Genomic DNA, 24,757 nt, shown 5'->3' with positions numbered 1-24,757 from the left:
CGCTACAGGCAACATTCTCAAAATATTTACCAATTCATAGTCCTTGTGCTGGAATAAATAAGGATCCGTTGTTCCTTTCCAGTAAATGAGTCAGTTTCAAAGGAGCAACATAAAAAATAATTCACTCCCTTCCCTTTAGTAAACTAGAATTTGGGGCAAACCGTATCAGTCATAGGGTTATATTATAGTTTCTAAATAGGTATGCCATTCCTGTAACTTCATGAATACTTCTCCAGCAGGCAGGAAGAGCAAAGGGTAATAGTCATAGTAGCATCTTTGTGCTCAGCAAATGCTAGATGCTCATATTGCATAAGACATTCAGTGAGCATTACCAATAGACAGCTAATGCGAACGTCCTTTAGCGGACCCTGAGGCTGGATTTGGGGCTTTGATCTAACAAAGACTCCACTTTAGATCTTGTCTAGTCACAAGAGAACAGTCTGAAGGTACTCCATGTACTGCCATCATTGATTTGATCTTACCATTTCTTGAATACCAGACTGCTCTTCATCTAAGCTTCTTATGGGAAAAACAAGCCATTTGAATCTCCCCTGAAGTTGTAGAATTGACAATCCATAACAACATAAGGATAGAAGAGCCTTACTGGGTCAAATCAAAGGTCCATCCAAGACAACATCCTGTTCCCAAAAGTGACCAGCCAGATACTCACAAGCACAGGCAATTGCCTTCCCCCAGCTGTTATCATGACTAATAGCTACCGACAGACCAATCTTCCATGCATTTGTCTAACCCTTTACCAGTAATCAGTTGATAGTGCTATATCTTGCAGCCACAGACTCCATAAGTTAAAATGGCCAAACCATATGCAGCCTTAATACATGTTCTAGAGATTAGTGTTGTGTTTATGTCTCCCTCTTACTCCCTCCTGGTGTCAGACTGAACAGCAACAGCCACTACTACCCCCAGGAAAATGGCGCACACAGGCTGGCCATGGGATAAAAAGCACCCAGAGCAAGAGGTGCCTTCAGTCCCCCACCCCATGATTTTTCTCCCCATTGTCCACTGCAGATAATAGGTGGCAGAATCAACAGTGAGCTGGCAAGCTCAGCTAACACCCCATTCAGGTGGGCGCCCTGGGCAACAGTCCAGTACATCTATCTCTAAGGCTGGCCCTGGGTGAGGCTTCATAAATAGCAAGGAAAGCACCTGAAAGGCAATACTGAGAATCCAGAGTGGGTTGTACATCAAGGAGAGCTGTGACAGCTTTGAAAAGACTAGCATGCTGGGAGGGCCAGCTTCTGCAGCTTCATTGTGGGCATTCCCCCTTTGCGAAAACTGTCCCCAAAACAGCAATTTGTCACTTGTTAAATTAAGTTCCTCAGCCTGCAGAAGTAAAAGGGAAAACACATTTTCTCCAGAGGTAATGCATTTCACATGTCCAAAAGATGACTTCAGCTGTCTCATTAGAAGATAAATGGTCCCCACTGCATGAGTGTATTTAACAGAACAAAGTGCTTCCAGTTGGAAGCCTGCATCTGGAGTATACTGTTAATGTCACCTGTGGTTGAGCCCTTAATTACTATGGCTGGGCAGAGCAGCATTGATTCCATTTTAGGGCCGACTCTGTGCTTCAGAGGGGTCTGAGATTTAATTTGATGCTTCGGGGGGAGAATCCAATTCCTTTTGGCCTGATTGAAAGGGATTGTTTTGAATTGGATTGAAGCTTTGATACATCCCTCCTTTAATCCGGCTCACCCTTATACTTACTTACCAGGCAGGAGACAGAATAGGCTTGGCTTTACTTGCATTCCTGGCTGTGAGGGAGCAGTGACAGCAGCACAACCTGACTTTTAAAAAGAATTGTGCAGTTTGTTTTAGTTCTTCCCACAGTTCTGAGAAAGGCACAGGAGAATTGTAGTCTTTCTGCAGTTGTGTGAGTGCAGCTCTGGAGCTGCTGCCGACAGCATGCCACTGCACCCAAGGCCTCTATGCTACACACATTACTCCAGATGTGACTGCATGACGTGTTTATAGAAAGATAGTTATGTTACTGGTTGTTCGATTCACAGTTCTTTTCCTAATCATCCTAACACTGAAGTTGCCTTTTTTACTGTCCCATAAAAGTCCACACTTCTAAATGTTTTATTATTCATTTGGCAATCTATAGCTTGCTGGCATCCACAGCCAAGGCACTCAGGGTGCACCATACAATCCAGGCAAATGTCTCAGATATGATGATGATGATGATGATGATGATGATGATGATGATGAGTCTCAAACTTGCAAAATTAGTCTCAGACTTGCAAAATTTGCTTCTCTGCACTAACTCCTCAGCCCAAAGAACTTATTGTTGATCATTAAGAACTATTTTGGAAGCAAGGAAAAAACAACAACTCCTAGCTCTATGGAAGTATGTTTTGTTTAGCCAGCTTTCCTGATATGTAATAAATTCAATTGCTAATAGAAGCTGAAGTATGCTGAAGCTATACAGGAAGTTACTCTCAAGGTTAAATCTTTTGGACTACAGGCCTTTTCTTTTCAGGACCAACCAGCATCTTTAGTTTTTCCATTTAGAGTTCACACAGACTCCTGTTTGTGGCTCCTTCATGTTGTCCAGTAACCAGTAATACAGTATTAAACTAACTGTTGAGAGGTGTGAGGAGAAACATTAAAGTCCTCACACAGCAGAGTATGCTCTGGTGGTAAATATGTTTAGCCCAAGAGATTATCTGGAGACATTAGGTTGATTTCAAAAAAACAAAGATTTATTTAAAAACTAAACATCCCATGCTGGGGCCATTCACATGACTGGGCAGGTGGGGGAGTAGGCGGGTGGACAGGAAGAAGGCTGCATGAAGCTTACCTTACCCCCAGATGATCCATGTATCATTGCTGGGAGTGTGAACTGCACTCCCAGGTGATCCTCTGCTAGGCAGCACAGAGTTCTGGAGGCCAGGACAATGAGTCCTGGCCTCCAGGTATCCCACAAAGCACCACGCCCGAGTGCAGTACATTGGGGGATTCCCCCAGGAGATAGGCACTCTAAGCACCTGTCTTTGTGTCTCCACAGGAACAAAGCCTGAGGAAACACACAATCTTGGAGTCTGGGCTAAAGGCACATTGGCCCCATTAACCCAGATGAAAAGTCTGGCTAAAAAGCCAAGCTAGGCAGCGCTGCCCCACTGGGATTGGGCCCTATCACAGCGGTTCTCATATGTAGCATAACTCAGGCTGGGCTTCCCTAGCCTGTGTTAGGCTCCGTGTGAGAACAGCCTCAAAGACAGAGACATAAAACAACATACCCAAACAGGCACAGGCTTCAACAAGAACTGAACAGTTCTAATTGACTCTAACTGACCAAGACAGACCTATTAACAACATCTCGTCATGCCTTTAGTGGCCAGAAGAGGTTACTGCATTGCTAAGAGCAATGCTTTAGAATTCTCACTTCTAACACTTATATCTTGTAAAATAATATGAAGTTCACCCAAGGAAAGAAACTCAACAATCCAACTCACAGATTTCAAAAGCCTTCGACAGACCTCCAGAACAACTTGAGGATCAAAGCATGCAAGCCACCCATTGCCAGATTAAACCTGAAGAGTACTTCAGCAGGTAGAAGCAGGAGCTACACACCAAGAAAGCCCAGAGGCGATCAATCTGGTAGCCAGAAGAACTGGCTACCTTAGCCATCCCCTTCATTTGCTGGATGGAATGTGAGCACACCAGAAATTTGTATATAAAATAGAAGATGGTACCTCCTAAACCTAGTTGGGAACCAATGAGTACCCTTTTTGTTAGCTCAAGGATTAAGAGATTAGACCTGTTTTTCCTCCCTACACAGGAAACTTAAATTGATGAAGAAAACATTTTCTTTTCAACATTTGCCTTTCACAGTTACTTTCATTTTTTAAAAAATCATAATTTAGAAGGTAAAGCTGTTGGAGTGTTTCTTTGGATCCACCCACAACATAGCATAACTGGTATGATGAGTTAATACAACAACCTTCTTTATGCTGACTTCCTGGGCTCTTTAGGAAGCTGTCTTTCTTTTTCTTTAGTGCTTCCTGCTCCTCAATTGTTTTGTACAGAATTGGCTTCCTCCCAGTAATATGTCAGGTTGGCACCATCATGCTTCAAACTCTGCCCCAACTGAAAGGTTTCCCATTGCCCTGTGAATGCCAATCATTAATCCAGCAGCCTGTGCCATTTATGTGGCACACAGTCCATTCCATTCCTTTTGACTTGGCAGAAGAAAAGGCTTTGTGGAACAAAACCTAGTGCTCCTTCTTGGAACATTCCGGGAAGAATGCCACTAATATCTGCCACTGTAGTACCTGAGGATATAATCTCAACACTATTAACCAGAACATATTTCTCCTGATGCCACTGAAACTATTAAAGTATAAAGTCATCTCCTGACTGCAGAGTTCTCCCAAGACAGCAAGGACAAGATCCCATTTCAACAAGTGGAAACGAAACCATTATTTGAGAAACAGATGTTTTCTTTCATCTCTGAGGTCCCTGTAAAGATCCACAAATGGAGATCTGCACATGTGCAGGTGCAGGCCAGCTGTTACAGACTTTTCTAGAAATCTGTAACTCTAGATGTGGAAGCATCTAAAACCACCGCTACTGCCTTTTATGCAAAAATAAAGGCGGGGGGAGAGATTAGTGAGAAAACATTTTAAATGACCACTGCTGCCCTATAGGTGAAATAGTTCAAAGATACTGCCATTTTGGAGGCCCTTTGATTTACATTTGGGCTGCATGAACATTTAATATTGGGGCGACAGTTTACTTGCATGGTGGATAAGGGAAAAACAAGTAAAATCTCTTTCCTCATTCAGGCATAGTAGGAACAAGACAAGATATGGGCAAAGAATATGGGTTAAGTAGGATGAGCAAGGATTAGATTTGGATTAAATTTGGAAACAGAATTGTATTTCTTTAGTTAAAAGCACAAGGAGGCTAGGATTGCTGGCAGAGCTCTGATACAGATTATATTATGGTCTTTCCTTTTAAGCTTCCCACAGTATTATCTTTGTTTGTTTGCTAATTTAAATGATTTATATCTCACACCTTCACAGAAAAGTCTTCCTTCTGTAAGGAAACTTACACACGTTAACACGAACAAACAAATAAAATAAAACTACCAACAATCAAACACAGCGATCTAAAAGCCACATTTACCCAGCCATCTCCAAAATAGGGGAGAGAGGGAGCCAACCAGGTTTCCCTTGGAAAAGCATTCCAAAGGGAGGGGTCCACACCAGAGAAAGCCCTACCCCTTATGACTGTCAACATACCTCAGTTGAAAGCAGCCACACAGGAAGTGCTCCCTGTCAGATTTCGTAGGATAGGCAGAGTCATATGGGAGAAGATTATCCTTCAGGTATCATGGTCCTATATCATGAAAAGTTTTAAAGGTAATCACCTCTCACTGCTGGAGTTTGGACCAGTGGAAGCTTCTGGAAGGTCTTCAAGGGCAGCCCCACATAGAGTATGTTACAGTAATCCAAGGTGTAACAAGAGCATGGATCACTCTAGCCAAGTCGTACTGACCCAGTAATGAGCACAAATGGCACACCAACCAAAGTTGGGCAAAAGTGCCTCCCCCTCAAGCCACAGCAGATACCTGGTATCCAGGTACTGTGTAATGGTGTGCCAACTCCCAAGCTTCAAGCCTGCTCTTTGAAGGAAATAATATGCCATTTCCAAAATAGTTTGATCAGAATAACTTCTGGTCAGTTATTCTGACTAGAAGAGCCTCTGTCTTGCCTGGATTTAATTTCAGTTTGTTAGTCCACATCGAACCCTCGGCTGCCTCCAGACACAAGTTCAGAATGTCCACTGCTTTTTCAACTGGAGATGGGACAGATATATAAACTTGCCTATTATCTACTTAGACGATGAGTCTAGAGAAATATCTCATATTGTCATGTATCGGCTCTAAACCTTTGAATAAAGTCTTCCAAATGTAAAAAAATAAAATGAAATGAAAATACACAAAATACTTCTGCATAGATACCTGAGTGCATTGCAATTGTGAGTCATTAAAATGGAAATGGAAGTGATAACCAGGAAAAGATCAGATTTCCACTTCTGTGCTTATCTTAGGAAAACCTGGCCATTTAAGTGCACTAGTATCATTCACATTTGGCGTGGGGTGTGTGTGTGTGTGTGTGTGTGTTGTACCTGAGGTACTCAGACACAAAAAGTAAAGTGTGAATTAGTCACTGTTTGGTTGTCTGGTTCTGTAAGCATTCTCATATATACCCATACAGTACTTGATCATGAAGCTTGTCTGGAACCATTGTACATGCCTAAAAGAACTAATAAAGGATGTCAACTTTCTCTAATAAGCAGATATTGTGCAATAGTTCTCTATTAGTTTCATTACCTGCACTGGCTGCCAGCATATGAGAACACTGGATAGCTCCAAGAAAGGCAGAATAATCAGAATTTTTTTTTTCATTAGCCATCAGAATAAGTCTATGAACTTACTCAACTCTATGAAAATTAGTGTGGTATATTAGAATGTGGAAAACGCATATATAAAAAAACTTGCAGCTACTCATAGGGATCTGTCAGCCTAACCTATCACACATATTTGTGAGCATAAAATAAGATAACCCTAGGTATACTGCTTTGAAACTACTGGAGGAAAGATGGGATATATTTGTAATTAAGAAATATTCAGCTGAACCTCTAGTACAAAAAAGCATTCAAGGAGGAAAAAGTTAGTTTCCTCCCTGAAATCTCAACGGTGTGATTCTGTCAAACTCTAGATTATATTGTATGCACTTTAAATTTGTTGTATGAAAAGTTTTACCAATAAAACTTACCATTATTTTACCAATAAAAACATCTACAAAACATATCACCCTGTCATAAGAAGGCTTACAAATGGATTTCATTTATGTGATTTGAAATTATTCTACTGTGTTATTGTAAAATCCATTAGTAAGGATTGTTGTCATGAAACACTTAACAAGTTAAAGTGGGGAACAGATAAGTTCTGGCAGTTTTCAAAGCCTGGGGTATAGATTGTTTTGAATTATGTTTTTAAAATCTCCCTGTCCATGATACAAGTCTCTTTCTGACAATATATTTGTCTTCAGAACACTGACCTAGCAACAAAAAAATGTATTGGGAATCTGACTTGGTGGGACTGTGTGTGCCCAGGAGCCTTTTCCCCACCATAAAAACAAATGAGCTAAATTCATAAAAGGGAGCACATGTTTAAATAACGTCTTATCTTGGTTCCTCGCTGTAGCCCAGTGATTAAGAGACTGCTCAACAAACTTGATTTCGAAGCCCTAAGTATTCGCATTGAGAAAGCAAAGCAGCTCTGGCATCTCCTCCAGGAAAACGAAGAAGAAAAGGAAAAACAAACAAACAGAAGGTCTCAAGGATCGGTACGCATTCGCAGGCTGGCAGTTGAGTTGGCAGCAGGTGGATATTCATGGGAGTCTATTAATTTTGTAAGTCAAACTCATTAAAATTCCATTTGTCTTTTCATGCCTAGGTGGCACCATGCCAAAATTCCTGGTTCCATTTCCTGAGGCGATCACTTTCACCCACTCCCCTAGAAAGACACACACTTGTACAACACTTTTCAGAGACTGGGCATGACACAGGCAAAAACCAGGCTAAACATCAGTTTTTAGAGATGAATATCCTTGCTACGGCTTTAGCCTCTCGGATGCAGGCTTGCTGTAGCATATATGATTCAACATGTCATCAATAAATCCTACTTAGGAGACAGCAAAACAATTAAATAAACCAGTTATCAACTGAGTTTGGCCCACTTATCCATTTCCATTTTATGCCCATTTGTGCTGAGAGTTCTGTTTTGTTTGTTTTTACTGAGAGTAGATTCTCACTAGCATCTAGGAGCATCAAAGGAATTATATAGAACACAAAAGGTAGATAAGGTCAGATGTTTTAGCATCTCTTTTCTGAGTAGCTACAACCAGTTCACAGTATATATCCATTTTGGAGTATTTGTCTCATTACTTTACATATTATTAACAATAAAACTTCACCATTCTGCTACCTTACACAACCTATCTGAGAATAAGTGGTTGGTCTTCCTCCTCTGTTCTCAGTAACCTATCTTGTCTCCCATGCCTACATTACTAACCCTCAATGTTGCAGAGCACCATGGACTCACTCACAGTAATGTTGGCAAAAGCAGAAGCTATCTAATCTGCTGGGTGTTATATTCTATCTAGCAGTCCTTTATGTTCTGTCCCAGTGGAGGTCCTGTAGTGTGAGGGTGGAGTCAGAAAGAAAAGGGAGGGAAAGGAGAAAGAGAAAATGGAGTTGTTTCTGGAATACAGTTTTAGTTAAAGAAACAAAAGATTGCTTAATATTTATGAGGAAAGCAGCTATAAAACATTTGGTGATGATGTTTTGAACCAGCTCTTTATGGGAGCCTACAAAACTTGTGCGGGTTCTGGAATGAATGGAATTTCATTGCATCACTTGGCCTACGTTATTGAACTTCTGCATTCTACTATTGCTGCTGCTGACTGTTTCTCCAGCTTTCCGACCTACACAAACCCTGAAGGTACTTTTTCCTTATCAAACCTGGACTCTGTTGTTCACTGAATGCCCACTGCAGCATGGCTCAGATCCCACCACCAATTTTTTTCTTGTCCACCCTAGGAGAACCTTCTCTTCCCTGGAAGCAATGGAGGTCTTATTTCTGCAATGATCTCCTCACTACAGACCCCTGATTTTGCTCGAGCAAAGCTGAAAGCTATATTACTCCGCTGTCTAGGCCCTGAAGCCCAAAGAATATATACTCATTTGCCATTTCCTACCAACTTGGAAGGGGATGCCAATCTTTATGAAGCTGCTCTTCAAGTCTTAGATGATCATTTCTGTCCTATTTTGAATGTGATTGCTAAGCATTACAAGTTCTATTCTAGATCCCAACTGCCTAATGAATCTATTGATCAGTATGTCACAACACTGCATGCCTTTGGTGTAACCAGTTAGTTTGTCAACTTTACTGATGAAATGGTCAGGGATCAGATTGTTATGAAAACAAACTGCTCCAAACTGTGTGGGAAAATGCTACTAGAGCAGAAACTAACCATAGAAAAAGTTATGGAGATGGCTAGGAGGGTGGAAAATGTGCCAAATCACTCTCTTTGGTACCCCCAAAACAACCTCTTGAAATCCAGGCTGTTCAGTCTAAATCCTTCTAAATCCTTCCAATGTGCCAAATCACTCTCTTTGGTACCCCCAAAACAACCTCTTGAAATCCAGGCTGTTCAGTCTAAATCCTTCCAATCCCAATCTTTTCATATGGCACTGCCCCAGAAAGTAGCAGCACAAGAAAGGAAGAGCCACTGCTGCTATTGATGTGGAGACTCTATCCACAAAGCCAATTTTGCTTACTGTCCTGCCGGAGGGTCACTTGCAATAGGTTCAAAAACATGACATTTTGCCAAGGTTTACAAGTCTGCTGTGCACTCCATTACTGATTCACTATATGATAAGAATGCAGCAGATGGACTTCTTCTTGACTGTGTTTTAAGTGTGACAGATGCAGAGCCTGCTTCTCCACAGGCCATGTAGTGTGGATGGTGGCTGATTCTGGTTCTCCATACACTATCATTTCCCATCCCATCCCATTTCCCATAAATAAAAAATAAGATAAATAAATCTCCTTTACTAATCTCCTTAAGATATCAGATCTGCTCCTGCAGCCTTCAGACATCCACCCATGGGGATATGGAAGTTACCCTATTGCCATACATGGATATTTCACTGCTGTCCTGGAATACATACTGCAGAAGGGAAAATGTATGTGTCACGAAAAGGAGTCTCAGTATTGGGCTGGAAATATCAGAAAGATCTCCGGATAGTGTTGGACCCCAACAGCCTAGAACCTGTATTACAGATGATGGAGCATCCATATACTGATATTATTGCTCATTTCTCAAACGTTTTTTCTGATACTCCTGCTACTGCCACACATTTCAAACATAAAATTCAGATAAAGGAAAATGTAATGCCTGTACAACACAAAGTGAAGGATGTACCAATAGAATTGTGCCAGCTATTTAAAGAGAATTTCTTAAGACTACAGCATGCTGACATCATAGAGCCTGTTGGTTCATCAGAACGGGTCTCTCTCATTGTTCTTGTGCAGAAATCCGACGGTACATGTTGAATGGGCATAGATTTAAGAGATGTGAAATCCAACATGGTAGTGGATTTTCATATCAATATCAGTGAGATGCTGCTTACTCTGAAAGTGGCCTCAGTATTCACAACTTTGGATTTGTCTTTGGCCTATCATCAAATTCCTCTCATCAAATTCCTCTGCTCAAAAGTTCTCACAAATACACAGCCTTCATTAACCCAGAAGGTATTTTTCAATACAAAAGACTGCCTTTTGGATAAGCCAATTATTTGGTATTTCAAAGGATAATTCATGTAATTTTGGGACTACGGATGGAATAACTTACTTCCAGGATGACATTTTAGTGTATAGGAAAACTATTGAGAAGCATTATGCCAAACTGACAGAAGTCTTAAGAAAACTCTGACAACACAGACACTAACTCTGCAGAGAAATGTCATTTTTTCACACACTTGGTGATGAACTTAGGACATACAATATCTCAGAGTGGCATACATCCCAAAACAGACTTAGTGAAAGATATTTGGGAAACACCAGAGCCACACAAAATGGATTCACTTCACTCATTTTTAGGACTCTGTAAGGCTATTCTCACGATGGGGGAAAACTGGGCTAAGGAAGCCCAGCCCAGTTTTCCCCTATCGAGAGAAGCACCAGTGGTTCAACGGTGGCTAGCCCACCAAAGGAATTCTCCTCTAAAACCAGGTTAGTGGAGCAAGCACTACGCTAACCCGTTTTTTAAAAATTGTGAAACATCACGGCATGGCTCCACACTGCGGCGACTTGCAAGTAGACCCTGACTGGGAGACTGCAGCAAGCCTTCCGGAGTCGGGGGTCGCCCCAGAATGCTGGGACTTCTGGGATCCAGATGGCCCCCGATCCCCACCATCTCTACCATCTCTGTGACGGAGCCAGTAATTGTGTGGGTGGCCGATCAGGCCACCCAGGGAGGGCTTGATGCTCATGTGCAGGGAGAGCGAGCTTGACCCACTCTCCCCACCAAACCCCATCCAGCTCTCCACACTGCTCGTGTGGAGAGCCTCTGTATTACTCTAATTTGTTTTAGACAATTTGTCTCCAAAGTTGCTTCATTGTGTCTTTTTTTAAAGAATAACATAGCAGTAACTGCAATGATAGGTTTTTTTATAGCTATCAAATTGGCCTTTGCTGAAAGTCCTGCTCTCACTTCTTTTAATACCAACAGGCACACTATTGTAACCAATGATGCTTCTGATTATTATTATTATTATTATTATTATTATTATTATTATTATTATTTTATACATTTCTATACTGCCCCAAACCAAAGTCTCAGGGTGGTTCACAATAATAAAACAATACAAAAACACAAAACATTAAAATCAATTAAAATGCCGAAAAGCAACCTAAAAACAAAAACAATTTACAGTATTTAAAATTACAAAAGTTAAAAGTTAAAAGGTTAAAAGGCCTGGTTAAAAAGATGAGTCTTTAGAGCTCTTTTAAAAACTGCTAGGGATGGGGAGAGTCTTATGTCAGCGGGAAGCACATTCCAAAGTCTCGGAGCAACAACTGAGAAGGCCCGTCCCTGAGTGCTCACCAACCGACTTGAAGGTAGCCAGAGACGGGCCTCCCCTGATGAACGCAGTGGACGATGGGGATCGTGCAGAAGAAGACGTTCTCTTAATATGGGTTGGGTGCTGTCTTGACCCAGCAAAAAGGGACAGGGAAGTTACAGTTGCCTTTGCTTCCAGAGCTCATTGCATCAGAGAATATTATTCTGTCATTGAGAAAGAAGGTCTAGCATGTTTCTGGGCAGTAAGGCACTTCAGAACTTACTTGTGGGGCAGAAAATTCACTTTACATTCAGACTATAAACCCCTATCTGCTTTACTCACTACTTGAGGCTCAAGTCAAGAAACCCCAAGAATAGTCAAATGGATCACCAGACTTATGGACTTTGATTTCCAGATGGAATATCTTCCAGGTCTTTTGGATACAACTACAGATTATTTTTCTTGAATTCAACTTCCAGGTCAAGAGGAAATCCCAGAAGAAGAGGATGAAAGGGTAGTAATTGGCTACTATGCAGCAACAACCCTGGAAGGAGGCAATCGGTGAAACTATTTGCTTATCGAACTACTCCTCATTCCACACAGGAAAACCACCTTCCCTTATCCAATCATGAATTTTTGTATCCTCAGGGCAAGATGACATGGAAAGCCCTATCAGTCGTTGCCATTTGGGTCTAGCTTTCCATCCTCTCAGCAGTTCAAAAGGTGGTTTTCCTGTGTGGAATGAGGAGTAGTTCGATAAGCAAATAGAGTTTCACCGATTGCCTCCTTCCAGAGTTGTTGCTGCATAGTAGCCAATTGCAAACTTTCTTTCACCATTCTTTCCACTAAGCCATTCCCTTGAGGAATGACTAAGCCATTCCCTTGAGGAATGGCTAAGCCACAGAATTTTATATATATATAAAATATGTGGATCAGAAACGGGGTGTGAACAGTTGGACATTTCAAGTAGGGGACTTTGTTCAAGTGTGCCTGCCTTATAAAGTGAAAAAGGGATGTTCCTTATATTCTGGACCATCAAAATCTGAGGAGATTCCATCATATTGGATGATGGAAACAAATGGAACAGTTCATGACTTTCAACCATGCATATTATGCGACAAGAAGGAAGGGCGACTTATCTCCAGAGAGGAATTGTAGAGGAATTTGATCTTGCCTACACTTTTGACCTCATGGATGAGGCTAATGAAAGTGACAGACAATCCTATATGCCAGAAACAAATCACTAACAGCTCCTGTGCCAGAGACCCCAAGAATTAGGAGACGTATTTATGACAGGACAACTAAAAGACTTCAAGACTTTGTCACTAAATTTTAATGAATTCAGTTATGTTTGTTATAAAGGGGAAGGATGTGTTGTATTCTATCTAGCAGTCCTTGATAGTTTCGTTGATTAGAAGTTTGACCCAGTGGGGATCCTGTAGAGTGTGTGGAGGGTGGAGTCAGAAAGAAAAGGAAGGAGAAGGAGAAAATGGAGGTTTTTCTGTAATAAAGTCTTAGTTAAATATGCTTTGTTTCTGCAAGTGAAGCAGCTATAAAACATCAGGCTATTGCTTTAAACAATAATCACTTATGTAGCATCTTACAAATAAACTGGGGTTTGGTTGTTGTTAATGATCATTTCTATGGCATTTTTCCATGTGCAAAATGCAGTACAATTGCTACCTTCTTTATCTTCACAACACAGAGGCGGGTCTCATGATCAATGAAACCCACCTGGGGAGGGTGAGCAGTGAGAGTGGGCCTAGCCCATTCTCCCCACACACAAGCAGGGCGGTAGCCCTGGGTGGCCGGATCGGCCGCCCACAAGACTGCCGGCTCTGTGACAGAGCCGGTGGAGGCTGGGGAGTTTGGGGGCCGTGTGGCCCCTGGAAGCTTCAGTATGCCCTGTGCAAGTGCACAGGGCATACTGGAGAGACCCCCAGAGCTGGGAGGCAGCTTTTCGCCTCCCCTCCGGGGGGTCTACTCATGAGTAGCCACGGCACGGAGCCGCACCGCAGCTACTCACGATTTAAAAAATGGGTTTGCAGAGCACTCACTCTGCAAACCCAGTTTAAGGGGAGGGGTTGTTTGGCGGGTTAACCGCCGGGAGGCAACCCAGCTCCCCTGTGAGCCCGGTGGCTCCCACGATCAGCCGAAATCGGGCTAGGCTCCCCTAGCCCGATTTCGGCTTATCGTGGGAATAACCTCATACTCTGTGACGCGAGTTAGCCTGGGATAACGTTACTCTCTCAGGGCCACCCAGTGAGCTTCCTAGCTGAGCAGCTATTGAACCTGAGCTCCCCACCGCAACCGTTTTCAGTGCTATATCCAATGTGCTACATTATGAGTCATAAGCACACCCTCTTGCCTCCCTTTTCCCTGCTCCAAGGAGTTTGTCTGGCAAGCAGAGTGCAAATGGCAGCTTTGAATCATTTACCAGGCACTGGATCCAGCTGTAGTGGCAGCAGCACAAATCACTGTTTGTACTTCTGCAGCAGAAAGAAACCAATCAATTGGACTGGAGCATAAAGCTACAATTTTCAACTGACTGCTTGAATAGGCCAAACTGGAGTCAATTGGACATGTAACTGGTGAAAGTAGGTCAAGAAGAAGAAAAGGTCCTCGCAAGTGCCCATTTGGGTTTAATGAAATGTGAAGAGGATTTCCAGACACTTACAAAAAGTCACCGCTTTGAACGAAGAGAAGGAAAGCTTTAATATATCTCCTATAAGCCAAGCCCCCTGCTTTTTGATTTAAGGGAAGGAAGGAAAAACAACTGTGCAAGTCAAAACTGCTGGGTTCGGCTTCATTGGCCATCTGCTAAAAATAGAACTGCTTTCTTATGGAAAGGTATACAAAGTCAAAAAGAAAAAAAGAGACCATTTGAACAAAACTTCTCCAAGTTGTCTGAATTTGGTGCCAAGCATACAGGGCAGCCTGATAGTTAAGAGGCCTCTTGTGCCGTTTTTGGACCTTTAAAGGCACGAGTGACCAAATACTCCATGCTGAGAAGCAACCATGGAAAATAACCTGATCTGTAATGAACAAGCCGTCTGATCATTTTAACTATTCTTTGAGGTTTGCTTTTATGTAATTCAGCATAATGAGTTTAGCAGGCTGCTCCTTCAACAGGGTTCCGGTTTCACATGATGAAGGATGAATGGCCTATGTCGTGACTGAAAACATCAGGAACTGATCCCAAATCCTATCTGGGTGCAGCTCTGTGGGGAATTCAGAATATTCCCTGCTTCGTACCTGGATATTGCTCCTAACTGCTGTAACAGCCCCACCCTTGTTAATTCTCTGCTGATCCACTTTTCTAGGGTGGAGGGCTATTTTTCCATTGAAAATTAATACACACATTAAGTTTTACTAGCATTTAGTTACATGAGTTAGACTTTCATTACTACCTGATATCTTCTTTATAATCTCAATAAAGAACTGCCTGCTCCCACATGATCCTGCCATTTGGTGTTTTCTTTCAGTAGGGCTCTGCTGCATATGCTGCTGCCTACTGAGGCTCAGCTGGTGAGCACATGAGACAGGACATTCTTTGTTATTGCTCCCACCCTCTGGAACTTCCTCCTAGGGATGTGCAGAACTGGTCCAGCGGTCTGCGGTACGATGGTTCAGTCTGGGGGTTCGTGGGTTCGTGATCGAACCGAACTCCACCCACTGGTTCCATCCAGACCGGAACTGAACCGCCGGTCCGGTCCGACAGGTCCATGAACTAAAAAAACCCACAAATTTAAATGAAAAATAGCTACCTGTAGCCCCTTCAGGGGGCTTGCTGTAGGCTGCGGGGGTGGTGGTGTCCATGAGGGTTCCCCCTCCCCCCGCTGGTGTCCCTCATCACTGCTGCAGCAGGGTAAGTGTAGCCTTTTTGGACCTTTCGGGCCTCCTTAAAGGCGAGCGGTGGCCATTTTGGCCACCGCCACGCATGGGCAAATGCCCTCTGCAAGGCCAGAGGGCATTTGTGCATGCTAGGGATCATTAGGAAGGGGATTGGAAATAAAACTGCTAATATTATTATGCCCTTATACAAAAGTATGGTGCAGCCACATTTGGAGTACTGTTTACAGTTCTGATTATCATACCTCAGAAAGGACATTGTAGAACTGGCAAAAGTGCAGAAGTGGGCAACCAAGATGATCAGGAGCCTACAGCGCAATCCTTACAAGGCAAGGCTACAACACTTGGGGCTTTTTAGTTTTGAAGAAAGACAATTGAGAGAGACATGATAGAGGTCTATAAAATCATGCATGGTGTGGAGAAAGCTGATAGAAATGTTTCTCCCTCTTGGATAACACTAAAACCAGGGGTCATTCATGAAACCTTGCCAAGATAGGAAGGACTAACAAAAAGAAGCACTTTTTCACACAATGCATAATTAACCTATGCAATTCTCTTCCACAAGATGCAGTGTCAGCTATCAGCCTACATGGCTTTAAGAAGGGCTTAGAAAGATTAATGGAGGACAGGTCTATCATATGGCTACTAGTCTGAGGGCTATAGGCCAGCCTAAGAGGCAAGATGTCTCTAAATAACAGTTTCAGCTGGACTAGACAGGCCTTCGGCCTGATCCAGCAGGGCTGTTCGTATGTTCTTATGAGCTGCAGCAGACTAACCTGAACTATTGAACTGAAACGTCACACACCAATGCAAGTCATTATCCTATTGTGAGTGAGGTGGGAGTAGGCGGCCTTGCTTTCCACATCTGGCCCTGGATCAAAACCTCGAACAGTCACCAGTATTATTCTTGGCTCCACACAGTCCCCATTCAAGATACCCAGAGGAGGGCTTCAGCATGTCACCATCCCCTAGGCCAATAAGCATCAGGCAGGTGAAGCAGACACGCCTAAAGTGGATTTCTGTCCCTGTTCCCCTGAGCCAAGTAAGAGTCAGCCCCCTTCCCTTCAAATGATGCCTCATTTGGGGGAACATAGGAAGGGAAAGGGAGTGGAATTCCTGCACTGTTCTAATCCAGAAAACGAAAAAGGAGTATGGTCTTATAGCTATAAATATTTCATTTCGAAGTTCTTGGGGGGGTGTGGGCGGGAGTGGAATGTCAGGGTCCTACACTGATTAACTATGAGGAAAGACAATGTCATGTAAGAATTCAATGCATTAGATTTCATGGTCCAACCGCTATGTTATCATTTTGGTTTGTGTGAAAGTTTCTGCCTGAGTTTGCACTTTTAAGAAGCCTCCAGGTGGGGCAGCCCCTTACAAAAATTCACGTTTTATTTAAGCAAAATGTATTATTTCATGTACAAAGGTGAATAGTTTATTGTTTCACCCGTTTCCATGACTCCTCGCCACAGGGAAAAGAGAATGACCAAATCAAGAAGTCCTGTATACTTGATCATGGAATCTTGTTGACCATGCATGTGGATAGAGAGAAGTTTTTCTCCCTCCCTAATAATAGGTCGTGGTCATGCAATGAAATGGTTGACTGGCAGCAGAGTCAGGACAGACTTGGGGAAGTACTTTTTCATACAACATATAATTAATTTCTGGAATTCACGACCAGAGGATGTGGTTATGGCCACTAGCTTAGATGGGTTTCAAAGCGAATTAGACAAATTCATGGAGGTCATGTCTAACAATAACTGCTAGTCTTGATGGCTATAGGCTACCTCCAGATTCAGAATCAGCAAGCCTCTGAATATCAGTTGCAAGGAGCAATGGCAGAAAAAGACTATTGCCTTCATGCCCTTTTTGAGCTTCCCAGAGGCTCAGTCAGAAGTGGCATCAGGTATTGGCTTTGTTGTACTGCTGCCAAGAGCCCTCGGAAGGCTCCATCACTGTCCCTGAAACCACCTCTATATCCATAGCTTTCATATGGTAGTGACTACAGTACTGGCTACTGTTCCCTGAGACCACCTTTGTGCCCAGAGCCATCACGTGGTAGTGTCAGAGTAACTTTCTCAGGGCCCATTCTTGAGGCCCACCAAGGTAAGAGGGGTAAAAGGAAGGCAGTTTTCCAGAGTCCACTGAAACCTGGAGGTGCAAAAAATAATGCTGGACTTGATGGACCTTTGATCTCATCCGGCAGAGTTCTTATGTTATTGTGCAAGATTACATCTGCTGTGGTTTACTTGTTCATAAGAACATAAGAACAGCCCTGCTGGATCAGGCCCAAGGCCCATCTAGTCCAGCATCTTGTTTCACACAGTGGCCCACCGGATGCCACTGGAAGCCTACACACAGAGGCATAACGGGGGGAAGCGGCGCCCAGGGCAAGCTCTGCCCCTAAAATTGCGTCCCCCTGCCCCCACATACCTGCGCCCCCCTGGCCGGAGTAAGTGCGGCGGCGGCGGGCGGCGGGAGTGAGCGCGGCAGTGGCAGGCGGCGGCGGTGGGCGGCGTCAGATTGCCGAGTGCGGCAGTGGTGGGTGGCGGCGGATCGCAGAGTGCAGCAGAGCGACGCCGAGGCCTGCCGTCTGGCCCAGCATCGCTTCCCGAGGCCTGCCGTCTGGCCCAGCGTCGCTGGCCCAGCGACGCCGAGGCCTGCCGTCTGGCCCAGCGTCGCCCAGCGAGGCGCGCAGTTGGGAAGCGACGCCGGGCCAGATGGCAGGCCTTGGTGGCGCTCTGCTGCACTCGGCGATCCGCCACCGCCGCACTCGCTGATCCGCCGCCGCCCACCACCGCTGCGCTCACACCCGCCGCCGCCCGCCACCGACGTGCGATCCGGGGGGGGTCGGGGGGCATGCCACTTTTTGGTGCCCCCCCACATGACCCACCAGAGTGGTGCCCAGGGCACGTGCCCTGCCTGCCCCCCCTATCGTTACGCCCCTGCCTACACACTGAATTTGCATGGAACAGACATTAAGCTAACCAGGCTGTAATTTCCTGGATCACTGCTGGATCACTTTTTGAAAATCAGTGTTACATTGGCTACTTTCTAGTCCTCTGGTTCAGAGCCTGATTGCAGGGATAAGTTATATGTTTGAGCAAGGAGGTCGGCAATTTCACATTTGAGTTCTTTGAGGACTCTTGGATGGATGCCATCCAGCCCTGACAATTTGCTAGTTTTCAGTTTTTCCAGACAGTTTAGAACATCATCTCTTGTCACTTCTCAGTTCATTAGCCTCCATCCGCAAAAAGCATGGTTCAGGAACAGGTATATGCTCAGTATCCTCCTCCGTGAAGACGGATGCAAAGAACTCATTTAGCTTCACTGCAACCTCCATATCCTCCTGAATAATCCCTTTCACTCCCTCATTGTCTAATGGTCCAACTGCCTCCCTGGCAGGTTTCCTGCTTCCGATGTATTTAAATAAGTTTTTATTATTCCCCTTGATGCTTTTAGAAATACTCCTCAAACTCTCTTTTCACCTCCTTATTGTCACCTTGCATTTCTTTTGCCACAGTTTGTGTTCCTTTCTGTTCTCTTCATTTGGATAGGTCTTCCAATTTCAGAAGGAAGTCTTCTTCCCTTTTATGGCTTCCTTGACATTGCTTGCTTGCTTGCTTGCTTGCTTGCTTGCTTGCTTGCTTGCTTGATTTGATTTGATTTGATTTTTCTATCGCCCTTCCAAAATGGCTAATTACCTGTTAGCCGTGCTGGCATCTTCCTGGACTTAGTGGTAGCTTTCCTCCTTTGGGGTATACAATCTAATTGGGCTTCTAGTATTGTGATTTTGAGTAAACTCCATGCATTCTGGAGCGAAGTGACTCTCCTGATTTTCCCTTTCAGCTTTCTTTTCACCATATTCCTCATTTTGGAGAAGTTTCCTCTTCTGAAATTCAAAGTGTCTGTGTTAGACTTCCTTGGTGATTCTCTCCCCGCATGTATGCTGAATTTGATTGCACTATGTTCACTGTTCCCTAAAGGGTTGATGACACTGACATCATGCACCAGGTCCTAGGTGCCACTCAGAATTAAGTCCAAGGTCACCTTAACTCTGGTTGGTTCCAAGACCAACTGTTCTAGGACACAGTCATTCAGCCTTTCTAGAAATTTGACCTCTTTGTCATTACCTGACTGTGAATTTACCCAGTCTATGTGTGAGTAATTGAAGTCACCCATTATTACTGCCCTGCCTCTCTTTGACACCTCCCTGATTTCCTCCTGCAACTCCCAGTCACTGTCAACATTTTGATCCGGAGGGCAATAGCAGATCCACAGCAGCACTTTTCCTTTCAGGCCTTGTATTGTTACCCACAGGGTTTCTGTAGAAGACTCCAGTCCACCTAGGTTTTCTAGCTTGTTAGATTCTATCCCTTCCCTAACATATAGTGCTTCTCCACCTCCAAGGCTCCTTCTCTAGAGTTTATATCCAGGGATAACAGTGTCCCACTGAGTCTCACTGTTCCACCATGTTTCTGTTATGTCCACTATATCTATTTCTGCGTTAGCAACCAAGAACTCCAGCTCGCCCATCTTGGCTTGGAGGCTTCTGGCATTGGCATATAAGCACCTATATGCTGTATCTCTTACCTGGTGTATGCTATCTTTCTTTGGACTCTTTGAGCAGCTGGCACAGCCTTCTGTCTGCTCTCTATCTTGCTCTGCTCTTCTGTTTTATCTGAATCTCTTACATCCTCACACCTTACAGGATGACATGTGCCGAACTGAATAATGTCCAGCTCCTGTCGGCTATTACCCAGGCGTAATTTTAAAAGCTGCTCTGCATCCTTTTTTATTTTAAGCACCAGCAGTCTGGTTCCATCTTGGTTTAAGTGCAGCCCGTCCCTTTTGTACAGGCCTTGCTTGCCCCAAAATGTATCCCAGTGCCTAAAAAATCTAAACCCCTCCTCCCGGCACCAACGTCTCATCCATACATTGAAACCCTTAAGCTCTTCCTGTCTTACTGTACCTGCGCATGGAACAGGTAGCATTTCTGAGAATGCTACCTTGGGGGTCCTGGACTTCAATACACTACCTATCAGCCTAAATTTGGCTTCCAGGACCTCCTGACTACATTTCCCCACATAGTTGGTGCCAACATGCACCATGACAGCTGTCTCCTCCCCAGCACTGCCTAAGAGCCTATCTAGATGCAGTGTGATGTCCACAACCTTCGTACCAGGCAGGCAAGTCACCGTGCGGTCAACACGTGGGTCACAAACCCATCTCTCTATACCTCTAATGATCGAATCATCCACTACAAGGAGGTCCCCACCCCTCGGAGGAGTAACTCCTGTGCAAGAGGATATGGGCTCATCTTCATTTCTCTCCTTGCTGCTGAGAGAAGCAGAAGAACCCATGACAGGCATGGATGCCTGAAGCCACGTCCAGATCTATTCTGGACACAGTTACAGAGGAATCATACCAGGACCTTAGAAATACTGCACTAATATTTTCCATTGTGGGAGAGGCCATTCCCCACTGGAGGAGGAGTTCCACATTACTGGATTTTTAGGCACTCCCCACTGGAGGAGGAGTTATGTGGAATATGTTGAATTAACCCCAGTAGAGACAAAAAGACCATTCTTAGAATTTCTCATGAAAAAAGCCAAATAACTGTGGTCAGTACCAGGCTCAAGACAGTTTAAACAGAAAAGAATCTGGATAATAAATTTCATAAAATCAAGAGCTTTGCTTCTGACTAAAACTTTATGAGGTAAAGTGAATTTCAATAAGAATAATTAAACTGATGTTATTCTATACTATTCAGCAGTATCTTGGTAAAATATTTATAATTTAACAAAGTCAAAACAGTTCTATACTAGAACAGCTCAACAGGAACTAGCAACAAGTAAAGGGGCAGTTCTTCATGAACTGGCCTCTTTATTTTGTATATACATTTCACAGTCCTGGTACTTCTCTGAAACTCTTATTATCCAGATATCTGTCAGGCAATCCAGATCATTACTCAGTGTGCTCTGTTTGGTGGAAGTGGACTGTAGAGTTTCTAACAGGGATTTGTCCTTGATTTCTACGCTATGGGTTATTCATTCATTCATTCATTTAATTTATATACCGAAATATCTAGGTGGTGTACAGAATTAAAACATAATATAAAATATAAAACATTTAAAATTCATAAAAATATAAAAGTCATAATAGATAAAAACACATTAAAAAATTTTTAAAAAATTGCTTTCAGGAGACATGGCAATAGGTCATTACCTGTGTCAGATTCTCTTTGGAGCTACAGGTGAACCTTGTTATACATGGTGCGGGCACCCGCATTTCTGCGTATTCACAATCATGCCATGTGCACCCGGCCTCGGTATACATGGGTTCTAAAAGTGTTACAATTTGGCTATCCATGGTTCCTGGGTGGCTCTAAGCGACCTCTGAGGTAATTTCTGGGCAGCATTTTGCTGATTAGAGCAATTTTGTAGCTCCATCCTCAAAGAAACAATATTCCCATGATTTTTCACAGAAAATCAGTGCAATTGGGGGCTTAGGGGGCATTACTGGACAGATGGAGACCGGCAGAGCATGGCACTGTACGTTCTTTCTCCAATTTCTGCCTTTTAATTGGTCCCCCCCCCCTTTTTTTGCCCTCCAGAATCCACCCCCCACCCCAGTTGTCATTGACTTAAGGTGTCATTATCCATGGTTTCATTATCCACGGAAATTGGTGGGCACGGATTCCCTGCAGATAATGAGCTGGCTGCAAATTATAGTCATGTGCTGCATTAGCTGCTGCAATGTAATAAAAAAGAAAATATTAAAGATAGTGGCTGACATACTGCACAAGAGTATGTCAGCCCACTAGCATTGTGTATACACAAGTTGTGCAGTTGAGGAGGAGGAGAACTGGTCTTGTGGTAGCAAGCATGACTTGTCCCCTTAGCTAAGCAGGGTCTACATATGAATGAGAGACTTGATGTTTGAGCACTGGAAGATCTTTCCCTCAGGGGATGGAGCCGCTCTGGGAAGAGCAGAAGGTTCCAAGTTCCCTCCCTGGCTTCTTCAAGATAGGGCTGAGAGAGATTCCTGCCTGCAACCTTGGAGAAGCCGCTGCCAGTCTGTGAAGATAATACTGGGCTAGATGGGCCAATGGTCTGACTCAGTATATGGCAGCTTCCTATGTTCCTATGTAATGCAAACTGAGCAAACACTAAATTTGTGCAACTGACTGTACATAAGACTAAGCCCATTATTTCTAACTTGCTGGGCTGGGCACAGAGCATCTGAGCCTCTAGTTCTCCCCCCGCCACTGCCACTTTCCCCCCCACCTGCTGCCGCCACCGTTTTCTTCACCCACCTGCTTCCACCATTTTCTTCTGTCCACCGCTGCCATTTTCTTCCCCCTCCCAGTCAGCCGCCACTGTTTTCTCCCCCCCTTCACCTGCAAGCCTGTCCAGCAGTGCCACTTTCCTCTCCCCCTGCTGGCAGCTTGCTCATGAACTTTCACGAGAGCTGCCACGCATGGGATTAGCAACGGGTATGCCTTAGAGAAATATATATATTTATTTCTCTAAGTTGTACCCGTGGCTAATCCCATGTGTGGCAGCTCTCACAAGGAAATGGAGATGGTGGCAGCAGCTGACAGGCGGGGTGGAGAGGGCGGCACAGCCTCCCTTTCCGGCCTGCCTGATGGCCAAAAGGCCAGAGCTCTGGCATGCGGTGGGAGGGAGAAGACGATGGCGGCTGGAGGGCAGCAGAGAGGGTGGCTCAGCCTCCTTCTCTGGCCCACCTGCTGGCCACAAGGCAGGAGCGCGGGTAGGAGCACTGGTGTGGGGGGAGAAGCAATGGGGTGGGGGAATGGAGGAGAACTAGAGGCACAGATGCTCTGCGCCCATCAAGCTAGTATATATAGATTTTGCATCTGCAGTGTTACTGGGCTGATGTACCCTTGTACAATATGTCAGCCACTCTCTTCTTCCAACAATTTTGGTTATTAAATGCTGTTTCCTTACATTTGCTTTCTCAAAAAGGCACTTGTGTTGACATTTTAGTAATGTGCACATATATCTTATTCTATTGATTTAATGGAATGTGCATTCCAATGCATATCCCAATACACTTTCCCATCCATAGCTTGTGCAACCAGTCACATACAACTACTAGTCATGACTAGAGCTGAATCAGGACATATATGCGAAGCTTAATGTGCAATATACTGTAACCAAGCAAAACAAAAATGAATTCTGCCCATTACTAATTTATGACAAAATGTAACTTTATTTTCTCTTTTCAATATTTCCTATTCAGGCTTTGCAAAAATTCAACCGCACAGAAGCTGGTGTCCTGTCTTTCTTGGATTTTGTTACCTACATTCCCCTGTTTGTAGAAATTCATGAGGGTATTGTTCAAAATCCACTTTCATTCATCCCAAGCTTCATTCCTGATCTGAGCGATGAGCTTTGCATAGATGTAAACTAGAGCACAGAACAAATATCATCAGGTGTATGCCACAATTTAAGAGACAGAAACAGAAATAGAAATCTCCAATATAGTTTGGATGTTGTGAAGAACTTGGTTAAAATTGCTGTGTGTTGCTTTTTAAACTTGAAACCGTATTGTAGTCGTAGTAGTAGTCTGTGTTTATATGCTGATCATAAAGGATTCTCATGCTGGCAATTGGCACTTTGGGTGAATGTTGGTTATTAAATTACTCTGTTTTAGATTACTCTAAGCTTTTTATTTCACGAGGCATTTGGCCTGAGCTGTTCATGTTTTGTTCAACCTGTGCTGTTGTATGGAAGGACATGATTATTAAAGAACTGCTATTGCTTCTGTTGTTTATTATTTAATCCTGATCTTTTTGTTAGTTGTTTTGTTTGTTGTTTTTGTTTCATCTTTTTTATGAAATCACCCGGCATTCTGTGTGTCTGTGTGGCCCCCTCTATCAACTTTGCAATGCCTGGACCAATATGAACCAAATCGAGTACAGTTGTAGGGACACATAGGGACACCTCAGTGGTGAAGTTTGTGATAATGTCATCCACCCTGATTCAAGATGGCAGACACGTGAATGTTTGAGGCTCAAGTGGACTAACTTGTGAACCACCTGACCGACTTGAACCAAATTTGCTACAGCTGTGAGGGCACATGGGGAAACTTCAATGGCATAATTCATGATGATGCCATCTACTCCAATCCAAGATGGTGGATGCGTGAACATTTGAGGCTCAGGTGTGCTAACTTGTGGACTATCTAACTGATTTAAACCAAATTAGATAGA

General features: G+C 43.7%; 1 protein-coding gene across 1 annotated transcript in view; it reads left to right on the top strand.

The window, feature by feature from the left end:
* LOC128339263 (uncharacterized) overlaps positions 1-24,316 on the top strand; it is a 53,381-nt gene extending 29,065 nt beyond the window's left edge. Inside the window, exons 6-7 of the mRNA XM_053282876.1 lie at positions 7,241-7,448; positions 23,785-24,316. Of these exons, the coding sequence (XP_053138851.1) occupies positions 7,241-7,448; positions 23,785-23,955 (379 nt within the window). The 3' untranslated portion in view covers positions 23,956-24,316. The remainder of the gene's footprint in view (positions 1-7,240; positions 7,449-23,784) is intronic.
* Positions 24,317-24,757: the final 441 nt, after the last annotated feature.

This window comes from Hemicordylus capensis, chromosome 1 (assembly GCF_027244095.1).
Source record: "Hemicordylus capensis ecotype Gifberg chromosome 1, rHemCap1.1.pri, whole genome shotgun sequence".
NCBI classification, from domain to species: Eukaryota; Metazoa; Chordata; class Lepidosauria; order Squamata; family Cordylidae; genus Hemicordylus; species Hemicordylus capensis.
Note: the sequence above shows the minus strand (reverse complement) of the source record. Positions and strands in the feature narration are given on the sequence as shown.